At 48.4% G+C, this 22,319-nt stretch overlaps 1 protein-coding gene across 3 annotated transcripts in view; it reads right to left on the bottom strand.

Annotated features, from left to right (window-relative positions):
• TRRAP (transformation/transcription domain associated protein) overlaps nucleotides 1-22,319 on the bottom strand; it is a 1,102,174-nt gene that overhangs the window by 852,137 nt on the left and 227,718 nt on the right. For all 3 annotated transcript variants that reach the window (XM_069209830.1, XM_069209829.1, XM_069209828.1), the window contains exons 23-24: nucleotides 21,889-22,088; nucleotides 169-386 (exon numbers count right to left, since the gene is read on the bottom strand). In XM_069209830.1, the coding sequence (XP_069065931.1) occupies nucleotides 169-386; nucleotides 21,889-22,088 (418 nt within the window). The remainder of the gene's footprint in view (nucleotides 1-168; nucleotides 387-21,888; nucleotides 22,089-22,319) is intronic.

The raw sequence follows: 22,319 nt of genomic DNA, 5'->3' as shown, positions 1-22,319 counted from the left end.
GTGGTCAGAGTGCTTTGATCTTATACAATAATATAAATCTATTTCCCTTGCCAATTATGAAACACTTTGCCATAGCTGTAGGATTCGAGTGAGTGCCATCAATACCATCATTTCCAATTCAATAAAATCACTTCATAAAATGTGTTTACCAAAACAAGATAGATTTACCCTTTCTTTCGAGCCCAGGATAATACCGGCCACATCAAATATTACAGCAAGTGCCACTTCTCCTATTTTGCAGAGTTCCTTCTCCTCATAAGCCATACATATAGCTATTGCATCAATCAGCACCAAGGGATCCATGCCTTTAGAGCCATTTTCCTCACTGTGAAACATGGCGGTACTAGGTTGACTCCCAACCTGATAGCACTGCAGCAGAAAGGGACCTACAACAGAAAATAAATATGTCAATGCCAAAAAGATCAATAAATTATTAATGATTTCTAAAATGGAAGAGCTCTTTCTGCTTAAACAGTAGATCTGTGAGCAAAAATAACACACAAACAATACATAGGTGTAAAGAAATGGCTCCCTGTTGCAGTTACCCCCCACTTTTTGCCTGATACTGATGCTGACTTGACTGAGAAGTGTGCTGGGACCCTGCTAACCAGGCCCCAGCACCAGTGTTCTTTCACCTAAAATGTACCATTGTTTCCACAATTGGCACAACCCTGGCACCTAGGTAAGTCCCTTGTAACTGGTACATCTGGTACCAAGGGCCCTGATGCCAGGGAAGATCTCTAAGGGCTGCAGCATGTCATATGCCACCCTAGGGACCCCTCACTCAGCACAGACACACTGCTGGCCAGCTTGTGTGTGCTGATGGGGAGAAAATGACTAAGTCGACATGGCACTCCCCTCAGGGTGCCATGCCAACCTCCCACTGCCTGTGGCATAGGTAAGTCACCCCTCTAGTAGGCCTTACAGCCCTAAGGCAGGGTGCACTATACCACAGGTGAGGGCATATGTGCATGAGCACTATGACCCTACAGTGTCTAAGCAAAACCTTAGACATTGTAAGTGCAGGGTAGCCATAAGAGTATATGGGCTGGGAGTCTGTCAAAAACGAACTCCACAGCTCCATAATGGCTACACTGAATACTGGGAAGTTTAGTATCAAACTTCTCAGAATAATAAACCCACACTGATGCCAGTGTTGGATTTATTAAAAAATGCACACAGAGGGCATCTTAGAGATACCCCCTGTATTTTACCCAATTGTTCAGTGCAGGACTGACTGGTCTGTGCCAGCCTGCTGCTGAGAGACGAGTGTCTGACCTCATGCGGTGAGAGCCTTTGTGCTCTCTGAGGACAGAAACAAAGCCTGCTCTGGGTGGAGGTGCTTCACACCTCCCCCCTGCAGGAACTGTAACACCTAGCAGTGAGCTTCAAAGGCTCAAGCTTCGTGTTACAATGCCCCAGGGCACTCCAGCTAGTGGAGATGCCCGCCTCCTGGACCCAGCCCCCACTTTTGGCGGCAAGTCCAGGAGAGATAATGAGAAAAACAAGGAGGAGTCACTGGCCAGTCAGGACAGCCCCTAAGGTGTCCTGAGCTGAGGTGACTCTAACTTTTAGAAATCCTCCATCTTGCAGATGGAGGATTCCCCCAATAGGATTAGGGATGTGACCCCCTCCCCTTGGGAGGAGGCACAAAGAGGGTGTACCCACCCTCAGGGCTAGTAGCCATTGGCTACTAACCCCCCAGACCTAAACACGCCCTTAAATTTAGTATTTAAGGGCTTCCCTGAACCTAAAGATTTAGATTCCTGCAACAACAAGAAGAAGGACTGCCTAGCTGAAAACCCCTGCAGAGGAAGACCAGAAGACAACAACTGCCTTGGCTCCAGAAACTCACCGGCCTGTCTCCTGCCTTCCAAAGAACTCTGCTCCAGCGACGCCTTCCAAAGGGACCAGCGACCTCTGAATCCTCTGAGGACTGCCCTGCTTCGACGACGACAAGAAACTCCCGAGGACAGCGGACCTGCTCCAAAAAGACTGCAACTTTATCCAAAGGAGCAGCTTTAAAGACCCCTGCAATCTCCCCGCAAGAAGCGTGAGACTTGCAACACTGCACCCGGCGACCCCGACTCGGCTGGTGGAGAACCAACACCTCAGGGAGGACCCCCGGACTACTCTACGACTGTGAGTACCAAAACCTGTCCCCCCTGAGCCCCCACAGCACCGCCTGCAGAGGGAATCCCGAGGCTTCCCCTGACCGTGACTCTCTGAAACCTAAGTCCCGACGCCTGGAAAAGACCCTGCACCCGCAGCCCCCAGGACCTGAAGGACCGGACTTTCACTGCAGAAGTGACCCCCAGGAGTCCCTCTCCCTTGCCCAAGTGAAGGTTTCCCCGAGGAAGCCCCCCCCTTGCCTGCCTGCAGCGCTGAAGAGATCCCTTGATCTCTCATTGACTTCTATTGCGAACCCGACGCTTGTTCTAACACTGCACCCGGCCGCCCCCGCGCCGCTGAGGGTGAAATTTCTGTGTAGGCTTGTGTCCCCCCCGGTGCCCTACAAAACCCCCCTTGTCTGCCCTCCGAAGACGCGGGTACTTACCTGCTGGCAGACTGGAACCGGGGCACCCCCTTCTCTCCATTGAAGCCTATGCGTTTTGGGCACCACTTTGAACTCTGCACCTGACCGGCCCTGAGCTGCTGGTGTGGTAACTTTGGGGTTGCTCTGAACCCCCAACAGTGGGCTACCTTGGACCAAGAACTGAACCCTGTAAGTGTCGTACTTACCTGGTAAAACTAACAAAAACTTACCTCCCCCAGGAACTGTGAAAATTGCACTAAGTGTCCACTTTTAAAATAGCTATTTGTGAATAACTTGAAAAGTATACATGCAATTGAAGTGATTCAAAGTTCCTAATGTACTTACCTGCAATACCTTTCAAACAAGATATTACATGTTAAATTTGAACCTGTGGTTCTTAAAATAAACTAAGAAAAGATATTTTTCTATAACAAAACCTATTGGCTGGATTTGTCTCTGAGTGTGTGTACCTCATTTATTGTCTATGTGTATGTACAACAAATGCTTAACACTACTCCTTGGATAAGCCTACTGCTCGACCACACTACCACAACATAGAGCATTAGTATTATCTCTTTTTACCACTATTTTACCTCTAAGGGGAACCCTTGGACTCTGTGCATGCTATTCCTTACTTTGAAATAGCACATACAGAGCCAACTTCCTACAATAGGAAAATGGCCTTCTTTGCTGTGTCGCCCCACTTTTTGTCCCCTTTAGAACTACTAGATGCTGTTTTTCGAGTCAGACGGTGCACTGAGGCCTGCTAACCAGACCTCAGTGCAGCTACTCTTTCCTTTAAAACAGGGTATGTCTGGTTATTGTACAAATGGGACAGGACTTTAACACCTCTGAAAGTCCACAGTAAATGGTACCCATAGTACCTAGGGCATGGGTACTACAGAAGGTCCCTAGGGACTGCAGCAAGGGGCCCACACACAAATTACACACAGCTTCCCATCACAGACTGCATGTCAGGGTGCAAGTCCAGAGTGAAAACATGACATGGCACACTCATTGTGTACTATGCCAAAGTCACTACGTGTATTATATGTAAGTGACCCCTACAATAGGCCTAAAAGCTCTAAGGCAGGGTACATTATAATACATGTGAGGGCAGGTCTTCATGAGGAGATATGTCCCTGTGCTGTCTAGTTCCATCCCTAGATAGCGCAAGTGACCGGTCAGCTATCTTAGACCATGTACTGGACACTGGTCATCATGAATGACCCAGCTACATGAAGACTGCATGGAAAATAATGGTGTTTGGTATCAAACGCCTCATTTTAATAAACCCACACTAATGTCAGGGTTGGATTTATTATGACATACACCCAGAAGGCAACTTAGGTGCCCCCTGAAACCTACTAGTCCTCTAGTATGCTGGCTACCTGTTATCGACCAGCCTGACACCACAGATGAGTTTCCAACCCTCTGGATGTGACAGCTCTGCTCTCAGAGGCCAAAAACAAAGCTTGCTCTGGAAGGGGGTGTAATCAGCTTTGCAAGCAGGATGGCTAGTAAAGCTGCATGCCAGGGGCTTCAAAGTCTGTCACCTTTGATATGCGACCCTAGCTTCCCACAGAAATGGGATAGACAACCCCCTGCCATGAGACCCGTTTGGCATCAGGACAGGCAGGAAATTAGATATTCGGGAGGGCTGTTGCACACGCAGGCTGGACACCCCCCTAAGGTTGGCAGCCTGAAATGAACATGAAAAGGAGAATTCCACCATCTTGTGTGTGGTGGAATTAGGAATTCTGGGACAGGGTTATGCCCACTCTCTACAAGAAGTGGCCATGTAGGGGGAGTAGTGACCCCAAGAGTAAGCAGCCCATTGGCCACTGCCCTTCACTCCCCTTAGCACCACAAAATTGAGTATTTACATGGCCCCCTGACACCAGGAAAACAGATTACGTCAAGACTCAACTACTGGGAGCTGAGAAAGAAAGCAGAAGACCTGCACCAAGAGTTGCACAAAACCCTGCCAGGCTACTTCCACTTCGACAATCGCTGAACTGACTTCACAAAGAGCTGCACAACCTCCCCAAACCGTTGGAGGACTGTCCTGCACCTCAACAACCAGGAAAGATCTCCCTTGGAGCAGAGGAGCTGCGTCCCTGCATCTGCAGACACCGCTTGCAAAGTCTGGTACTCTGTCACATTGGCCATTGGGCCTGCCAAGGGAACAATCAGCCACAAGTAGACTGTTTGGAGCTCAGGAGGTTGCCTTGCCATTTCACCGAAGCCCTGAGACGCTGACCTCACCCAGAGTCTCCCTGCAAATATAACAGGTGTACTGGACGCCTTGCAGCAACCAAGGCTTGTTGGTGGTGCCAGCACGAAGTATTCTTCATGAAATTAAATCAGACACCTAAACGATGTCAAGAATCTATCTTTGAACAGAAGGCATACTACAAATGACCTGCTTCTTATCAATTATGATGAAAGTTAGCTACCAGAAATCTCAGTTCACTTTCAGGGACATTTCCACTGAAATAATAAGCACTAAGCAATTCAGTCTAGGTGCAAGACTCATATTTATAAAAGATATACAAACATTAAAATGCTTCTTTCGAAACTCAGGTTCATATTTTCATTTTAAAGAGGGCAACTATGTAACTCTTTAAATTACCAATTTAAAACTATGATGAGATCCATCTTAGATGACTGCTCGCTTCCGGTGTGGTGGGAGGGTACATATGATTCTACAGCACTACAATGAAGATAAGTAATTTTTCTATTCATAGCATGTGTGGCAGTAGATATGCATGTCCTACATAGACTATAAAGCTGTGTCTCCTGTAAGCAGCTGCTAGCAAGCAGATGACGCAGATGCTAGGAACAAGGTTTTGCCAACGAAAGACTGCTGACGGACTTGCTAAAGAACCCTAATTGTTCATGAAGGGGTGTAGTGTGACTATGTAGCAGATTTCTGGATGGAATGTTTTCTAAGGTGGTCACTGTAGCTGCCTTCTTTCAACTGGCAAGTCCTCTAAGATCTATATGTAACCTACAGTTTGCTTTAGCAGAACATGTTTCTATACACTAAATCCAACTGGCAATCCTACTCTTGGAAATGAATCTTCCTATGTGGAATCTTCCAAAAGAAACAAAGACTTGTTTTATTTTGCTGGTGGTTTTAGTTCTATCACTATATGAATTTTGTGCCCCTTTGACATCAATTTTATGTAATGCCCTTTCTGCTACAGACAAGGGAAGAAAATGGTCGACTCAACTGTTTGGTTTATGTTAAAAGAGTAAACAATCTACGAAGAATTTGGGTTTTTTAACCCTATATGTCCTAGAAAAAAGGTTAATCCATGGAGCAACTCACTGATTCTCCCAAGAGTAGTGATATCAATGAAGAAGGCTACCTTTCATATCAAGAACTGCTTGCAACATTAGTGTTGTGACTAAAGGAAGGCCAAATTAAACTTTATAGACTTATACTGAGATTGCGGGCGGGCTCTGGAAGATTTTTTCTTTATTTTTATTTTTTATAAAGAGTAGTCACTCTATTTGGACAGTCCAGTGCTCAAGCTTAAAGTCCAAGCAAGATGTTGTCAAAAGACTAAGATGGAGTCTTTGTGCATTGTGGCCAAAGGGAAGGGTTACAGGGCACCTTCTGACCAAATGGTCTTCAAACAAAATCAACCTGCAAATGTCAGTGTCCAACACTAGATGCCAGGAGTGTGCACAGCACGTGTATCTACTGGCATACGTTACTGTAAAGAAATGGCTCCCTGTTGCAGTTACCCCCCACTTTTTGCCTGATACTGATGCTGACTTGACTGAGAAGAGTGCTGGGACCCTGCTAACCAGGCCCCAGCACCAGTGTTCCTTCACCTAAAATGTACCATTGTATCCACAATTGGCACACCCTGGCATTCAGATAAGTCCCTTGTAACTGGTACTTCTAGTACCAAGGGCCCTGATGCCAAGGAAGGTCTCTAAGGGCTGCAGCATGTCTTATGCCACCCTAGAGACCCCTCACTCAGCACAGACACACTGCTTACAAGCCTGTGTGTGCTAGTGAGAACAAAATGAGTAAGTCGACATGGCACTCCCCTCAGGGTGCCATGCCAGCCTCTCACTGCCTATGCAGTATAGGTAAGACACCCCTCTAGCAGGCCTTACAGCCCTAAGGCAGGGTGCACTATACCATAGGTGAGGGTACCAGTGCATGAGCACTGTGCCCCTACAGTGTCTACACAAAACCTTAGACATTGTAAGTGCAGGGTAGCCATAAGAGTATATGGTCTGGGAGTCTGTTTTACACGAACTCCACAGCACCATAATGGCTACACTGAAAACTGGGAAGTTTGGTATCAAACTTCTCAGCACAATAAATGCACACTGATGCCAGTGTACATTTTATTGCAAAATACACCCCAGAGGGCACCTTAGAGGTGCCCCCTGAAACTTAACCGACTATCTGTGTAGGCTGACTAGTTTTAGCAGCCTGCCACAAACCGAGACATGTTGCTGGCCCCATGGGGAGAGTGCCTTTGTCACTCTGAGGCCAGTAACAAAGCCTGCACTGGGTGGAGATGCTAACACCTCCCCCAGGCAGGAATTGTCACACCTGGCGGTGAGCCTCAAAGGCTCACCTCCTTTGTGCCAACCCAGCAGGACACTCCAGCTAGTGGAGTTGCCCGCCCCCTCCGGCCAGGCCCCACTTTTGGCGGCAAGGCCGGAGAAAATAATGAGAAAAACAAGGAGGAGTCACTGGCCAGTCAGGACAGCCCCTAAGGTGTCCTGAGCTGAGGTGACTCTAACTTTTAGAAATCCTCCATCTTGCAGATGGAGGATTCCCCCAATAGGGTTAGGATTGTGACCCCCTCCCCTTGGGAGGAGGCACAAAGAGGGTGTACCCACCCTCAGGGCTAGTAGCCATTGGCTACTAACCCCCCAGACCTAAACACGCCCTTAAATTTAGTATTTAAGGGCTACCCTGAACCCTAGAAAATTAGATTCCTGCAACTACAAGAAGAAGGACTGCCTAGCTGAAAACCCCTGCAGCGGAAGACCAGAAGACGACAACTGCCTTGGCTCCAGAAACTCACCGGCCTGTCTCCTGCCTTCCAAAGATCCTGCTCCAGCGACGCCTTCCAAAGGGACCAGCGACCTCGACATCCTCTGAGGACTGCCCCTGCTTCGAAAAGACAAGAAACTCCAGAGGACAGCGGACCTGCTCCAAGAAAAGCTGCAACTTTGTTTCCAGCAGCTTTAAAGAACCCTGCAAGCTCCCCGCAAGAAGCGTGAGACTTGCAACACGGCACCCGGCGACCCCGACTCGGCTGGTGGCGATCCAACACCTCAGGAGGGACCCCAGGACTACTCTGATACTGTGAGTACCAAAACCTGTCCCCCCTGAGCCCCCACAGCGCCGCCTGCAGAGGGAATCCCGAGGCTTCCCCTGACCGCGACTCTTTGAACCTAAAGTCCCGACGCCTGGGAGAGACCCTGCACCCGCAGCCCCCAGGACCTGAAGGACCGGACTTTCTCTGGAGAAGTGACCCCCAGGAGTCCCTCTCCCTTGCCCAAGTGGAGGTTTCCCCGAGGAATCCCCCCCTTGCCTGCCTGCAGCGCTGAAGAGATCCCGAGATCTCCCATAGACTAACACTACAAACCCGACGCTTGTGTCTACACTGCACCCGGCCGCCCCCGCGCCGCTGAGGGTGAAATTCCTGTGTGGGCTTGTGTCCCCCCCGGTGCCCTACAAAACCCCCCTGGTCTGCCCTCCGAAGACGCGGGTACTTACCTGCAAGCAGACCGGAACCGGGGCACCCCCTTCTCTCCATTCTAGCCTATGTGTTTTGGGCACCACTTTGAACTCTGCACCTGACCGGCCCGGAGCTGCTGGTGTGGTGACTTTGGGGTTGCTCTGAACCCCCAACGGTGGGCTACCTTGGACCAAGAACTGAACCCTGTAAGTGTCCTACTTACCTGGTAAAACTAACAAAAACTTACCTCCCCCAGGAACTGTAAAAATTGCACTAAGTGTCCACTTTTAAAACAGCTATTTGTCAATAACTTGAAAAGTATACATGCAATTTTTATGATTTGAAGTTCCTAAAGTACTTACCTGCAATACCTTTCGAATGAGATATTACATGTAGAATTTGAACCTGTGGTTCTTAAAATAAACTAAGAAAAGATATTTTTCTATATAAAAACCTATTGGCTGGATTTGTCTCTGAGTGTGTGTACCTCATTTATTGTCTTGTGTATGTGCAACAAATGCTTAACACTACTCCTTGGATAAGCCTACTGCTCGACCACACTACCACAAAATAGAGCATTAGTATTATCTATTTTTACCACTATTTTACCTCTAAGGGGAACCCTTGGACTCTGTGCATGCTATTCCTTACTTTGAAATAGCACATACAGAGCCAACTTCCTACATTGGTGGATCAGCGGTGGGGTACAAGACTTTGCATTTGCTGGACTACTCAGCCAATACCTGATCACACGACAAATTCCAAAATTGTCATTAGAAATTGATTTTTGCAATTTGAAAAGTTTTCTAAATTCTTAAAAGACCTGCTAGGGCCTTGTGTTAGATCCTGTTTAGCATTTCTTTTAGAGTTTAAAAGTTTGTTAAAAGTTTGAATTAGATTCTAGAATCAGTTTTAGTTTCTTAAAAAGTATTCCAACTTTTAGAAGCATAATGTCTAGCACAGATGTGAATGTGGTGGAACTCGACACCACACCTTACCTCCATCTACAGATGAGAGAGCTAAGGTCACTCTGTAAACTAAAGAAAATAACAATGGGCCCCAAACCTACCAAAATACAGCTCCAGGAGCTTTTGGCAGAGTTTGAAAAGGCCAACCCCTCTGAGGGTGGCAACTCAGAGGAAGAGGATAGTGACTTGGAGGACAATTCCCCCCTACCAGTCCTATCTAGGGAGAACAGGGTCCCTCAAACCCTGACTCCAAAAATAATAGTCAGAGATGCTGGTTCCCTCACAGGAGAGACCAACACCTCTGAAATCACTGAGGATAACTCCAGTGAAGATGACCCCCTGTTAGCCAGGATGGTCAAAAGATTGGCTTTGGAAAAGCAGCTCCTAGCCATAGAAAGGGAAAGAAAAGAGATGGGCCTAGGTCCCATCGATGGTGGCAGCAACTTAAATAGGGTCAGAGATTCTCCTGATATCCTAAAAATCCCCAAAGGGATTGTAACAAAATATGAAGATGGTGATGACATCACCAAATGGTTCACAGCTTTTGAGAGGGCTTGTGTAACCAGAAAAGTAAACAGATCTCACTGGGGGGCTCTCCTTTGGGAAATGTTCACTGGAAAGTGTAGGGATAGACTCCTCACACTCTCTGGAAAAGATGCAGAATCTTATGACCTCATGAAGGGTACCCTGATTGAGGGCTTTGGATTCTCCACTGAGGAGTATAGAATTAGATTCAGGGGGGCTCAAAAATCCTCGAGCCAGACCTGGGTTGATTTTGTAGACTACTCAGTAAAAACACTAGATGGTTGGTTAACTGGAAATGAAGTGTGTGACTATGTTGGGCTTTATAATTTGTTTATGAAAGAACACATTTTAAGTAACTGCTTCAATGAAAAGTTGCATCAGTATCTGGTAGACCTAGGTCCAATTTCTCCCCAAGAATTGGGAAAGAAGGCAGACCACTGGGTCAAGACTAGGGTAACCAAAACTTCCACTGGGGGTGACCAAAAGAAAGGGGTTACAAAAACTCCCCAGGAGAAAGTGGGTGACACTAGAAACAAAGAAAAAGAGTCCTCTGTAGGCCCCCAAAAACCAGAACAGGTGGGTGGGCCCCAAGACACAACCCAAAACAAAGGTGGGTACCAGGGTAAGAACTGGGATGCCACTAAGGCATGGTGCCACAACTGTAAACAGTCTGGGCACCACACCAAGGACACTTCTTGTCCCAAAAACAAACCCCAGAACAAAATTCCAGGGGTAACCAGTGTAGCCATTGGAGATGACTCCTCAGATGAGGAGGTCTTCATAGCTTTCAACTGGAAAATGGGCCCAACAGGTGAGTTGGAGATTCCAGAGGGAAGTAGACACTTCCACCACCTACAGGTGAATGGAATCCCAGCCACTGCCCTGAGAGACACTTGTGCCAGTCACACTATTGTGCATGACAGGCTGGTGCTCTCAAACCAGTACATCCCAGGTGAGATGGCCAGAGTAAGAGTTAGCCCAGACAGGGTCACTAATAGGCCTGTGGCTCTTGTGCCCCTAGAAGTGGGTGGAACTTTTAGCTGGAGAAGGGTGGTAGTCAGTACAGACCTCCCCCTTGATTGTCTCCTTGGAAATGACTACCCAGAGGTTAGTCAGAGCCTAAGAGAAGAACTGGTCCAGGGCCAGTCCTCTCCCAAGGATTCTGGAGTGCCTGCCTCTGCAGTAAATGCAAGTAGGCCCCAGAGGAAAAAGAAAAGGAAACAGAGTAGGAAAGGTGGACAACCTGTAGCCAAGGTTCCAGCAAGCCAAGGAGATTCTGCTCCAGTAGGGGAGAACTCCAAAAATGGCTCTAATAAAGTCCAACCTGACCCACAAGAAGTCCTGGCTAGTCAGGCAACTGTTAAACCTGAGTGGGTGGCTCCTCAGCTAACAGAAGAAAGAGTGGAAGAAGGGTGTTTACTACAAGATGTGGTAACCCCCCACTCCAATACAGCAGACAGGCAACCTGAACCCAAAGAAGCCTGTAACTTAGCCCCTTCCCTTTTAGGTGAAGAGCTAAAGGTGTGGTTCTGGGCACTGACAGCTGTCAGTGGCCTCTGCTGGGTGTTAGCCTTTGTGGCTGCACTATCCTTGGCATGGTGGTCAGACCCCATGCCAAATAGCAAGTTAGGCCCCCTGACCCTGTTGGTCATGGTGGGGTTACTCCAGCTCTGGGTAACCTCTTTGGGTAAGCTAGGGATGACCCTGGCTAAGATAAGATTAGCAGAGGTGGATACCTCTAAACCCAAAATAAAAAGAATGGGTGGAGACATTGAAGAAGCAGACAAGAGGCAATTCAGACTAGGTCCTATCACTGTGGAAGTGGGTCAGTTCCCCAAAGGGAATGACCTGAACAGAAGGATGTAAGGCAGAGTAGGCCCTGCAACTAACCAGCCTATTTCTCCTACTCTTCCTCGCCTGACAGACTAGGAAGACTCTCCCAGCTTGGGCTGAGTCTCCTGGCCTGTGGGCTGGGGGGGGCTTGTGTAAAGAAATGGCTCCCTGTTGCAGTTACCCCCCACTTTTTGCCTGATACTGATGCTGACTTGACTGAGAAGAGTGCTGGGACCCTGCTAACCAGGCCCCAGCACCAGTGTTCCTTCACCTAAAATGTACCATTGTATCCACAATTGGCACACCCTGGCATTCAGATAAGTCCCTTGTAACTGGTACTTCTAGTACCAAGGGCCCTGATGCCAAGGAAGGTCTCTAAGGGCTGCAGCATGTCTTATGCCACCCTAGAGACCCCTCACTCAGCACAGACACACTGCTTACAAGCCTGTGTGTGCTAGTGAGAACAAAATGAGTAAGTCGACATGGCACTCCCCTCAGGGTGCCATGCCAGCCTCTCACTGCCTATGCAGTATAGGTAAGACACCCCTCTAGCAGGCCTTACAGCCCTAAGGCAGGGTGCACTATACCATAGGTGAGGGTACCAGTGCATGAGCACTGTGCCCCTACAGTGTCTACACAAAACCTTAGACATTGTAAGTGCAGGGTAGCCATAAGAGTATATGGTCTGGGAGTCTGTTTTACACGAACTCCACAGCACCATAATGGCTACACTGAAAACTGGGAAGTTTGGTATCAAACTTCTCAGCACAATAAATGCACACTGATGCCAGTGTACATTTTATTGCAAAATACACCCCAGAGGGCACCTTAGAGGTGCCCCCTGAAACTTAACCGACTATCTGTGTAGGCTGACTAGTTTTAGCAGCCTGCCACAAACCGAGACATGTTGCTGGCCCCATGGGGAGAGTGCCTTTGTCACTCTGAGGCCAGTAACAAAGCCTGCACTGGGTGGAGATGCTAACACCTCCCCCAGGCAGGAATTGTCACACCTGGCGGTGAGCCTCAAAGGCTCACCTCCTTTGTGCCAACCCAGCAGGACACTCCAGCTAGTGGAGTTGCCCGCCCCCTCCGGCCAGGCCCCACTTTTGGCGGCAAGGCCGGAGAAAATAATGAGAAAAACAAGGAGGAGTCACTGGCCAGTCAGGACAGCCCCTAAGGTGTCCTGAGCTGAGGTGACTCTAACTTTTAGAAATCCTCCATCTTGCAGATGGAGGATTCCCCCAATAGGGTTAGGATTGTGACCCCCTCCCCTTGGGAGGAGGCACAAAGAGGGTGTACCCACCCTCAGGGCTAGTAGCCATTGGCTACTAACCCCCCAGACCTAAACACGCCCTTAAATTTAGTATTTAAGGGCTACCCTGAACCCTAGAAAATTAGATTCCTGCAACTACAAGAAGAAGGACTGCCTAGCTGAAAACCCCTGCAGCGGAAGACCAGAAGACGACAACTGCCTTGGCTCCAGAAACTCACCGGCCTGTCTCCTGCCTTCCAAAGATCCTGCTCCAGCGACGCCTTCCAAAGGGACCAGCGACCTCGACATCCTCTGAGGACTGCCCCTGCTTCGAAAAGACAAGAAACTCCCGAGGACAGCGGACCTGCTCCAAGAAAAGCTGCAACTTTGTTTCCAGCAGCTTTAAAGAACCCTGCAAGCTCCCCGCAAGAAGCGTGAGACTTGCAACACGGCACCCGGCGACCCCGACTCGGCTGGTGGCGATCCAACACCTCAGGAGGGACCCCAGGACTACTCTGATACTGTGAGTACCAAAACCTGTCCCCCCTGAGCCCCCACAGCGCCGCCTGCAGAGGGAATCCCGAGGCTTCCCCTGACCGCGACTCTTTGAACCTAAAGTCCCGACGCCTGGGAGAGACCCTGCACCCGCAGCCCCCAGGACCTGAAGGACCGGACTTTCTCTGGAGAAGTGACCCCCAGGAGTCCCTCTCCCTTGCCCAAGTGGAGGTTTCCCCGAGGAATCCCCCCCTTGCCTGCCTGCAGCGCTGAAGAGATCCCGAGATCTCCCATAGACTAACACTACAAACCCGACGCTTGTGTCTACACTGCACCCGGCCGCCCCCGCGCCGCTGAGGGTGAAATTCCTGTGTGGGCTTGTGTCCCCCCCGGTGCCCTACAAAACCCCCCTGGTCTGCCCTCCGAAGACGCGGGTACTTACCTGCAAGCAGACCGGAACCGGGGCACCCCCTTCTCTCCATTCTAGCCTATGTGTTTTGGGCACCACTTTGAACTCTGCACCTGACCGGCCCGGAGCTGCTGGTGTGGTGACTTTGGGGTTGCTCTGAACCCCCAACGGTGGGCTACCTTGGACCAAGAACTGAACCCTGTAAGTGTCCTACTTACCTGGTAAAACTAACAAAAACTTACCTCCCCCAGGAACTGTAAAAATTGCACTAAGTGTCCACTTTTAAAACAGCTATTTGTCAATAACTTGAAAAGTATACATGCAATTTTTATGATTTGAAGTTCCTAAAGTACTTACCTGCAATACCTTTCGAATGAGATATTACATGTAGAATTTGAACCTGTGGTTCTTAAAATAAACTAAGAAAAGATATTTTTCTATATAAAAACCTATTGGCTGGATTTGTCTCTGAGTGTGTGTACCTCATTTATTGTCTTGTGTATGTGCAACAAATGCTTAACACTACTCCTTGGATAAGCCTACTGCTCGACCACACTACCACAAAATAGAGCATTAGTATTATCTATTTTTACCACTATTTTACCTCTAAGGGGAACCCTTGGACTCTGTGCATGCTATTCCTTACTTTGAAATAGCACATACAGAGCCAACTTCCTACAGTTACAAACACATTTATTTTCTCTTTGACAAAGCACCATCCCCCCTTCCCCAAATGCCTAGCCTGTGAAAGAAAGAAGTACAAAAGCACACAATGTCTGCATCTTTTGCCTTCCAGACTCCAGACTTCCATCAAGAGTGTAAGTTTGTTGCTGACATGTTGTAAGGAAATGCCTCCTTGGCATGGTTGCCCCCTGACTTTTTGCCTTTGCTGATGCTATGTTTACAATTGAAAGTGTGCTGAGGCCTGCTAACCAGGCCCCAGCACCAGTGTTCTTTCCCTAACCTGTACTTTTGTATCCACAATTGGCAGACCCTGGCATCCAGATAAGTCCCTTGTAACTGGTACTTCTAGTACCAAGGGCCCTGATGCCAAGGAAGGTCTCTAAGGGCTGCAGCATGTCTTATGCCACCCTGGAGACCTCTCACTCAGCACAGACACACTGCTTGCCAGCTTGTGTGTGCTAGTGAGAACAAAACGAGTAAGTCGACATGGCACTCCCCTCAGGGTGCCATGCCAGCCTCTCACTGCCTATGCAAGTATAGGTCAGTCACCCCTCTAGCAGGCCTTACAGCCCTAAGGCAGGGTGCACTATACCATAGGTGAGGGTACCAGTGCATGAGCATGGTACCCCTACAGTGTCTAAACAAAACCTTAGACATTGTAAGTGCAGGGTAGCCATAAGAGTATATGGTCTGGGAGTTTGTCAAACACGAACTCCACAGCACCATAATGGCTACACTGAAAACTGGGAAGTTTGGTATCAAACTTCTCAGCACAATAAATGCACACTGATGCCAGTGTACATTTTATTGCAAAATACACCCCAGAGGGCACCTTAGAGGTGCCCCCTGAAACTTAACCGACTGTCTGTGTAGGCTGACTAGTTCCAGCAGCCTGCCACACTAGAGACATGTTGCTGGCCCCATGGGGAGAGTGCCTTTGTCACTCTGAGGCCAGTAACAAAGCCTGCACTGGGTGGAGATGCTAACACCTCCCCCAGGCAGGAGCTGTAACACCTGGCGGTGAGCCTCAAAGGCTCACCCCTTTGTCACAGCACCGCAGGACACTCCAGCTAGTGGAGTTGCCCGCCCCCTCCGGCCCCGGCCCCCACTTTTGGCGGCAAGGCCGGAGAAAATAATGAGAATAACAAGGAGGAGTCACTGGCCAGTCAGGACAGCCCCTAAGGTGTCCTGAGCTGAAGTGACTCTAACTTTTAGAAATCCTCCATCTTGCAGATGGAGGATTCCCCCAATAGGGTTAGGATTGTGACCCCCTCCCCTTGGGAGGAGGCACAAAGAGGGTGTACCCACCCTCAGGGCTAGTAGCCATTGGCTACTAACCCCCCAGACCTAAACACGCCCTTAAATTTAGTATTTAAGGGCTACCCTGAACCCTAGAAGATTAGATTCCTGCAACTACAAGAAGAAGGACTGCCTAGCTGAAAACCCCTGCAGAGGAAGACCAGAAGACAACAACTGCCTTGGCTCCAGAAACTCACCGGCCTGTCTCCTGCCTTCCAAAGAACTCTGCTCCAGCGACGCCTTCCAAAGGGACCAGCGACCTCTGAATCCTCTGACGACTGCCCTGCTTCGACGACGACAAGAAACTCCCGAGGACAGCGGACCTGCTCCAAAAAGACTGCAACTTTGTTTCAAGGAGCAGCTTTAAAGACCCCTGCAATCTCCCCGCAAGAAGCGTGAGACTTGCAACACTGCACCCGGCGACACCGACTCGGCTGGTGGAGAACCAACACCTCAGGGAGGACCCCGGACTACTCTACGACTGTGAGTACCAAAACCTGTCCCCCCTGAGCCCCCACAGCGCCGCCTGCAGAGGGAATCCCGAGGCTTCCCCTGACCGCGACTCTCTGAAACCTAAGTCCCGACGCCTGGAAAAGACCCTGCACCCGCAGCCCCCAGGACCTGAAGGACCGGACTTTCACTGCAGAAGTGACCCCCAGGAGTCCCTCTCCCTTGCCCAAGTGGAGGTTTCCCCGAGGAAGCCCCCCCTTGCCTGCCTGCAGCGCTGAAGAGATCCCTTGATCTCTCATTGACTTACATTGCGAACCCGACGCCTGTTCTAACACTGCACCCGGCCGCCCCCGCGCCGCTGAGGGTGAAATTTCTGTGTGGGCTTGTGTCCCCCCCCGGTGCCCTACAAAACCCCCCTGGTCTGCCCTCCGAAGACGCGGGTACTTACCTGCAAGCAGACCGGAACCGGGGCACCCCCCTTCTCTCCATTATAGCCTATGCGTTTTGGGCACCACTTTGAACTCTGCACCTGACCGGCCCTGAGCTGCTGGTGTGGTAACTTTGGGGTTGCTCTGAACCCCCAACGGTGGGCTACCTTGGACCAAGAACTGAACCCTGTAAGTGTCTTACTTACCTGGTAAACTAACAAAAACTTACCTCCCCCAGGAACTGTGAAAATTGCACTGTGTCCACTTTTAAAGTAGCTATTTGTGAATAATTTGAAAAGTATACATGCAATTGAAATGATTCAAAGTTCCTAATGTACTTACCTGCAATACCTTTCAAACAAGATATTACATGTTAAATTTGGACCTGTGGTTCTTAAAATAAACTAAGAAAATATATTTTTCTATAACAAAACCTATTGGCTGGATTTGTCTCCGAGTGTGTGTACTTCATTTATTGTCTATGTGTATGTACAACAAATGCTTAACACTACTCCTTGGATAAGCCTACTGCTCGACCACACTACCACAAAATAGAGCATTAGTATTATCTATTTTTACCACTATTTTACCTCTAAGGGGAACCCTTGGACTCTGTGCATGCTATTCCTTACTTTGAAATAGCACATACAGAGCCAACCTCCTACACATGTCCAAAAGACCGCGACAGGAGAGGGAGAAGAAAACAAGAGAACCTCCAGAGCCAGGGATTGGTTTCAGATACTATGCACTAGAAAGGAATTCCTACTTCTGTAACAAAAACACTTCCACAAGACCTTTTTTTAAAGGAAATGTGAGAGAAATGGGGTGCAATGTAGAAAGATAGATTACAGGTGCGCAGGACTATACAGTGTTTAAGATCACCAATGGCGGTCCCCTGAAAGAATGTTTTTCATATTTTAAACTGTTGTTTTATATGCTTTGCTGTGGCTTAAAAGACGTTATACACGTATAGACCTGTATGTGTGAAAAAAAAAAAAAGGCAAGACAGTTGGTTTCACATCGCTTAATGGTTCCGGTCACATGAAGTGGAGTGGCAGCTTGTTCCACATTGGGATATGGTCAGTAAATGGAAGCAGAATCTTTTCTTGCTTGAGGGAGTTGTGGAGCCTGGTGCACATCCTTGTGTGGAAATGACATTACTGTTTCTTGCCATTAGTTGCTAAGTTTGAGTGCCAGTTTAGGAAACAAATATGTTAATTTCAAGCAACATTAGCAATGCACAAGCAGCAACAGTTCTTACAGGCAGTAATGGTAATGGTTTATACACTTCACAGCCAGAGTAATCATAAAAGCAAGCACCTCAATTCAATATTAGTGATCTAAAATTATGGAGCGGAGACCCAGGTAACACCTGCTGAAATTAAGCACTGGATGTTTATTATGAGTAACGGAATAAAGGAGTAAGGCAAATTAAAGAAAGTTGATGTGTCAGAAGCACTTTAGACAGATGTTTGTGATCCTGGAGGTGAAATACAGGTGTTCTTTCTAACGCAAGAAAAACAAAGTTTGTGGCACAGATTTTGGTGGTGCTAAATAGGCTTGAGAAGGACCTGTAGGAATGTCAGGACTCTCATGGATATCATAACTTTTGCAGGGTTCAGAGGAGTGTGTCTAACTGGGGAGAACAAAATTCCATGTTGTAGGAAGTTGGCTCTGCCTGCACTATTTCAAAGTAAGAAATAGCATGCACAGAGTCCAAGGGCTCCCCTTAGAGGTAAGATAGTGGCAAAAAGAGATCATTCTAATGCTCTATTTTGTGGTAGTGTGGTCGAGCAGTAGGCTTATCAGAGGGTAGTGTTAAGCATTTGTTGTACACACACAGGCAATAAATGAGGAACACACACTCAGAGACAATTCCAGGCCAATAGGTTTTTGTATATACAAATATCTTTTTAGTTTATTTTAAGAACCACAGGTTCAAGATTTACAATCAATACTTCAAATGAAAGGTACTTCACTCAGGTATCATAGGAACTTTGAATCAGCAAAATAGCATGTACAGTTTTGGCAAAAATGGCAATAAGCTATTTTAAAACTAGACAGTGCAAATTTCAACAGTTCCTGGGGGAGGTAAGTGTTTGTTAGTTTTGCAGGTAAGTAAACCACCTACAGGGTTCAAAGTTGGGTCCGAAGTAGCCCACCGCTGGGGGTTCAGGACAACCCCAAAGTTACCACACCAGCAGCTCAGGGCCGGTCAGGTGCAGAGGTGAAAGTGGTGCCCAAAACGCATAGGCTTCAAGGGAGAAGGGGGTGCCCCGGTTCCAGTCTGCCAGCAGGTAAGTACCCGCGACTTCGGAGGGCAGACCAGGGGGGTTTTGTAAGGCACCAGGGGGGACACAAGTCAACACAGAAAGTACACCCTCAGCAGCACAGGGCGGCCGGGTGCAGTGTGCAAACAGGCATTGGGTTTGCAATAGGTTTCAATGGGAGACCCAGCGGTCTCTTCAGCAAAGCAGGCAGGCGGGGTGGGGGGGGGGGGGGTCCTCGGGGTAGCCACCACCTGGGCAACGGAGAGGGCCACCTGGGGGTCTCTTCTGCACTGGAGGTCGGATCCTTCAGATCCTGGGGGCTGCTGGTGCAGTGTCTTTACCAGGCGTCGGGTTCTTTGAAGCAGGCAGTCGCGGTCAGGGGGAGCCTCTGGATTCCCTCTGCAGGCGTTGCTGTGGGGGCTCAGGAGGGTCAACTCTGGCTACTCACAGGGTCGTAGTCGCCGGGGAGAGTCCTCCCTGTAGTGTTGTTTCTCCGCATGTCGAGGGGGGGCGTCGGGTGCAGGGTGGAAAGTCTTGCGCTTCCGGCGGGAAACGTGCAGTCCTTTAAAAGTTGTTTCTTTGTTGCAAAGTTGTTTCTTCTTTGGAGCAGAGGCGCTGACCTCGGGAGTTCTTGGTCCTTTTAGATGCAGGGTAGTCCGCTGAGGCTTCAGAGGTCGCTGGACCCTGGGGGGACGCGTCGCTGTTGCAGTTTTTCTTGAAGTGGGGAGACAGGCCGGTAGGGCTGGGGCCAAAGCAGTTGGTGTCTCCGTCTTCTCTGCAGGGCTTTCAGGTCAGCAGTCCTTCTGGGTCTTCAGGTTGCAGGAATCTAGTTTCCTAGGTTCTGGGGAGCCCCTAAATTCTGAATTTAGGGGTGTGTTTAGGTCTGGGAGGGCAGTAGCCAATGGCTACTGTTCTTGAGGGTGGCTACACCCTCTTTGTGCCTCCTCCCTGAGGGGAGGGGGGGCACATCCCTATTCCTATTGGGGGAATCCTCCAAAATCAAGATGGAAGATTTCTAAAGGCAGGGGTCACCTCAGCTCAGGACACCTTAGGGGCTGTCCTGACTGGTGGGTGACTCCTCCTTGTTTTTCTCATTATCTCCCCTGGACTTGCCGCCAAAAGTGGGGGCTGTGTCCAGGGGGCGGGCATCTCCATTAGCTGGAGTGCCCTGGGGCATTATAACACAAAGCCTGAGCCTTTGAGGCTCACTGCTAGGTGTTACAGTTCCTGCAAGGGGGGGGGGGGGGGGGGGAGGTGAAGCACCTCCACCCAGAGCAGGCTTTGTTTCTGGCCTCAGAGAGCACAAAGGCCCTCACCACATGGGGTCAGAAACTTGTCTCTCAGCAGCAGGCTGGCACAGACCAGTCAGTCCTGCACTTAACAACTGGGTAAAATACAGGGGGCATCTCTAAGATGCCCTCTGTGTGCATTTTTTAAAGAAATCCAACACTGGCATCAGTGTGGGTTTATTGTTCTGAGAAGTTTGATACCAAACTTCCCAGTATTCAGTGTAGCCATTATGGAGCTGTGGAGTTCGTTTTTGACAAACTCCCAGACCACATACTTAATATGGCCACCACTGGACTTACAATGTCTAAGAATAGACTTAGACACTGTAGGGGCATATTTCTCATGCAGCTATACCCTCACCTCTCCACTTAGTGCACCCTGCCTTATGGCTGTAAGGTCTGCTAGAGGGGTGACTTACCTATGCCACAGGCAGTATTTTGTGTGCATGGCATCCTGAGGGGGATGCCATGTCGACTTTGCCTTTTTCTCCCCACCAACACACACAATCTGCAATGGCAGTGTGCACGTGTTAAGTGAGGGGCACCTTAGGGTGGCGCAACATATGCTGTAGCCCTTAGGGACCTTCCCTGGTCACAGGGCCCTTGGTACCACTGGTACCTTTTACAAGGGACTTATCTGTGTGCCAGGGGTGTGCCAATTGTGGAAACAATGGTACATTTTGGGTGAAAGAACACTGGTGCTGGGGCCTAGTTAGCAGGGTCCCAGCACACTTCTCAATCAAGTCAGCATCAGTATCAGGCAAAAAGTGGGGGGTAACTGCAACAGGGAGCCATTTCCTTACAGCAGGCCTCAGCACACTTTCAAATCATAACTTGGCATCAGCAAAGGCAAAAGGTCAGGGAGTAACCATGCCAAGGAGGCATTTCCTTACACATGTTCTTTCATTTTATAGCTCGCTTTGAAAGCTGCGTTGGACAGCATTAGAGTCAGGAGCACAAATACTATCAGACACTGAATTTCACTCAAATGTGAATCAGGTGTGCTAGACTTTTTTCAAGTTAGCATTTGTCCAGACCAACTAACCCTTTGCTAGGAGTTGTACCTCTTATACTTGTGTTTAGAACTTAATGTTTTTAAAGCAAGGACATTAGCCAATGTGTGAAAGTTTGTTAAATCTATTTGAAATGCACATCAAGTATTTAAACTTCCATAGTCTGGAAAACTTCAATAGTTTGGAAATTCTGATCTGAATGTCGATCGCTGTGCTAGACTTTTAGAATCTAAAGGTCTAGGCAACTTTGAAGGTCGTGATCATTTGAGAAACTATTTTTGGGGGGGCTCTAGTCACTAATGGATAGAAACACTTCCAGTGCTTCAGGCTGCCAGTAAAGCTGGGCTGCCATGGATGAGATTATCTGTTTACATCTAGCACTAGCCACTGCTGAAATCACACCGCACCTTAGCACCCCTGTAGGGACAACAGCAAATCATACTTTGTTCTGCAGTCTTACTTTACACCACTGCATTCAAACTGCAGAGTGAGTTAGCTTGGTGGAAGATGCATGCAGTGAATCAGTAACCCAGGAGCAGTAAGGATAACACCGAAATGATCACCTACACAACTATTTGTGTTAGGTAAGGCAAGGTCATGCAGAATAAAAAATAATAAAATAAAATGGTAATAAGTTAATGTGTATCCGCACAGCTTACAGGAAATTACAGGTTGCTACATTACAGCTTTAACACATCATGCACTTACCACACTGCTGAGCGACTGCAACCATAGTGTAATGACGGATTAGACTGGCTACAAACGGTAATGCACTGGGCCTTAGATCTTTAATGACCGCCGACATGAAAGCTCCTGTTAAAGCCTGTTCAAAAGTCTTGCGAGCAGGAGTGTCCTGGGCTTTGTAACGATGTGAAATGATTACGCTGGGAATGGACTTTTCAGTGAAGCTGAAAAACAAAAATCGATCTATTAACTCAGCTTTAAAAGCACTGCTGATATATCAGATCATCAAATGTCGTTTTGCTGGGATACAGTAATTTTCACTTACCCAAGCTCTGCTCTATATATATATATATATATATATATATATATATATATATATATATATATATATATATATATATATAGACACACACACACACACACACACGCACGCACACACACGTTTTGGCTCTCAT

The sequence above is a fragment of the Pleurodeles waltl genome, chromosome 10 (assembly GCF_031143425.1).
Source record: "Pleurodeles waltl isolate 20211129_DDA chromosome 10, aPleWal1.hap1.20221129, whole genome shotgun sequence".
NCBI classification, from domain to species: Eukaryota; Metazoa; Chordata; class Amphibia; order Caudata; family Salamandridae; genus Pleurodeles; species Pleurodeles waltl.
Note: the sequence above shows the minus strand (reverse complement) of the source record. Positions and strands in the feature narration are given on the sequence as shown.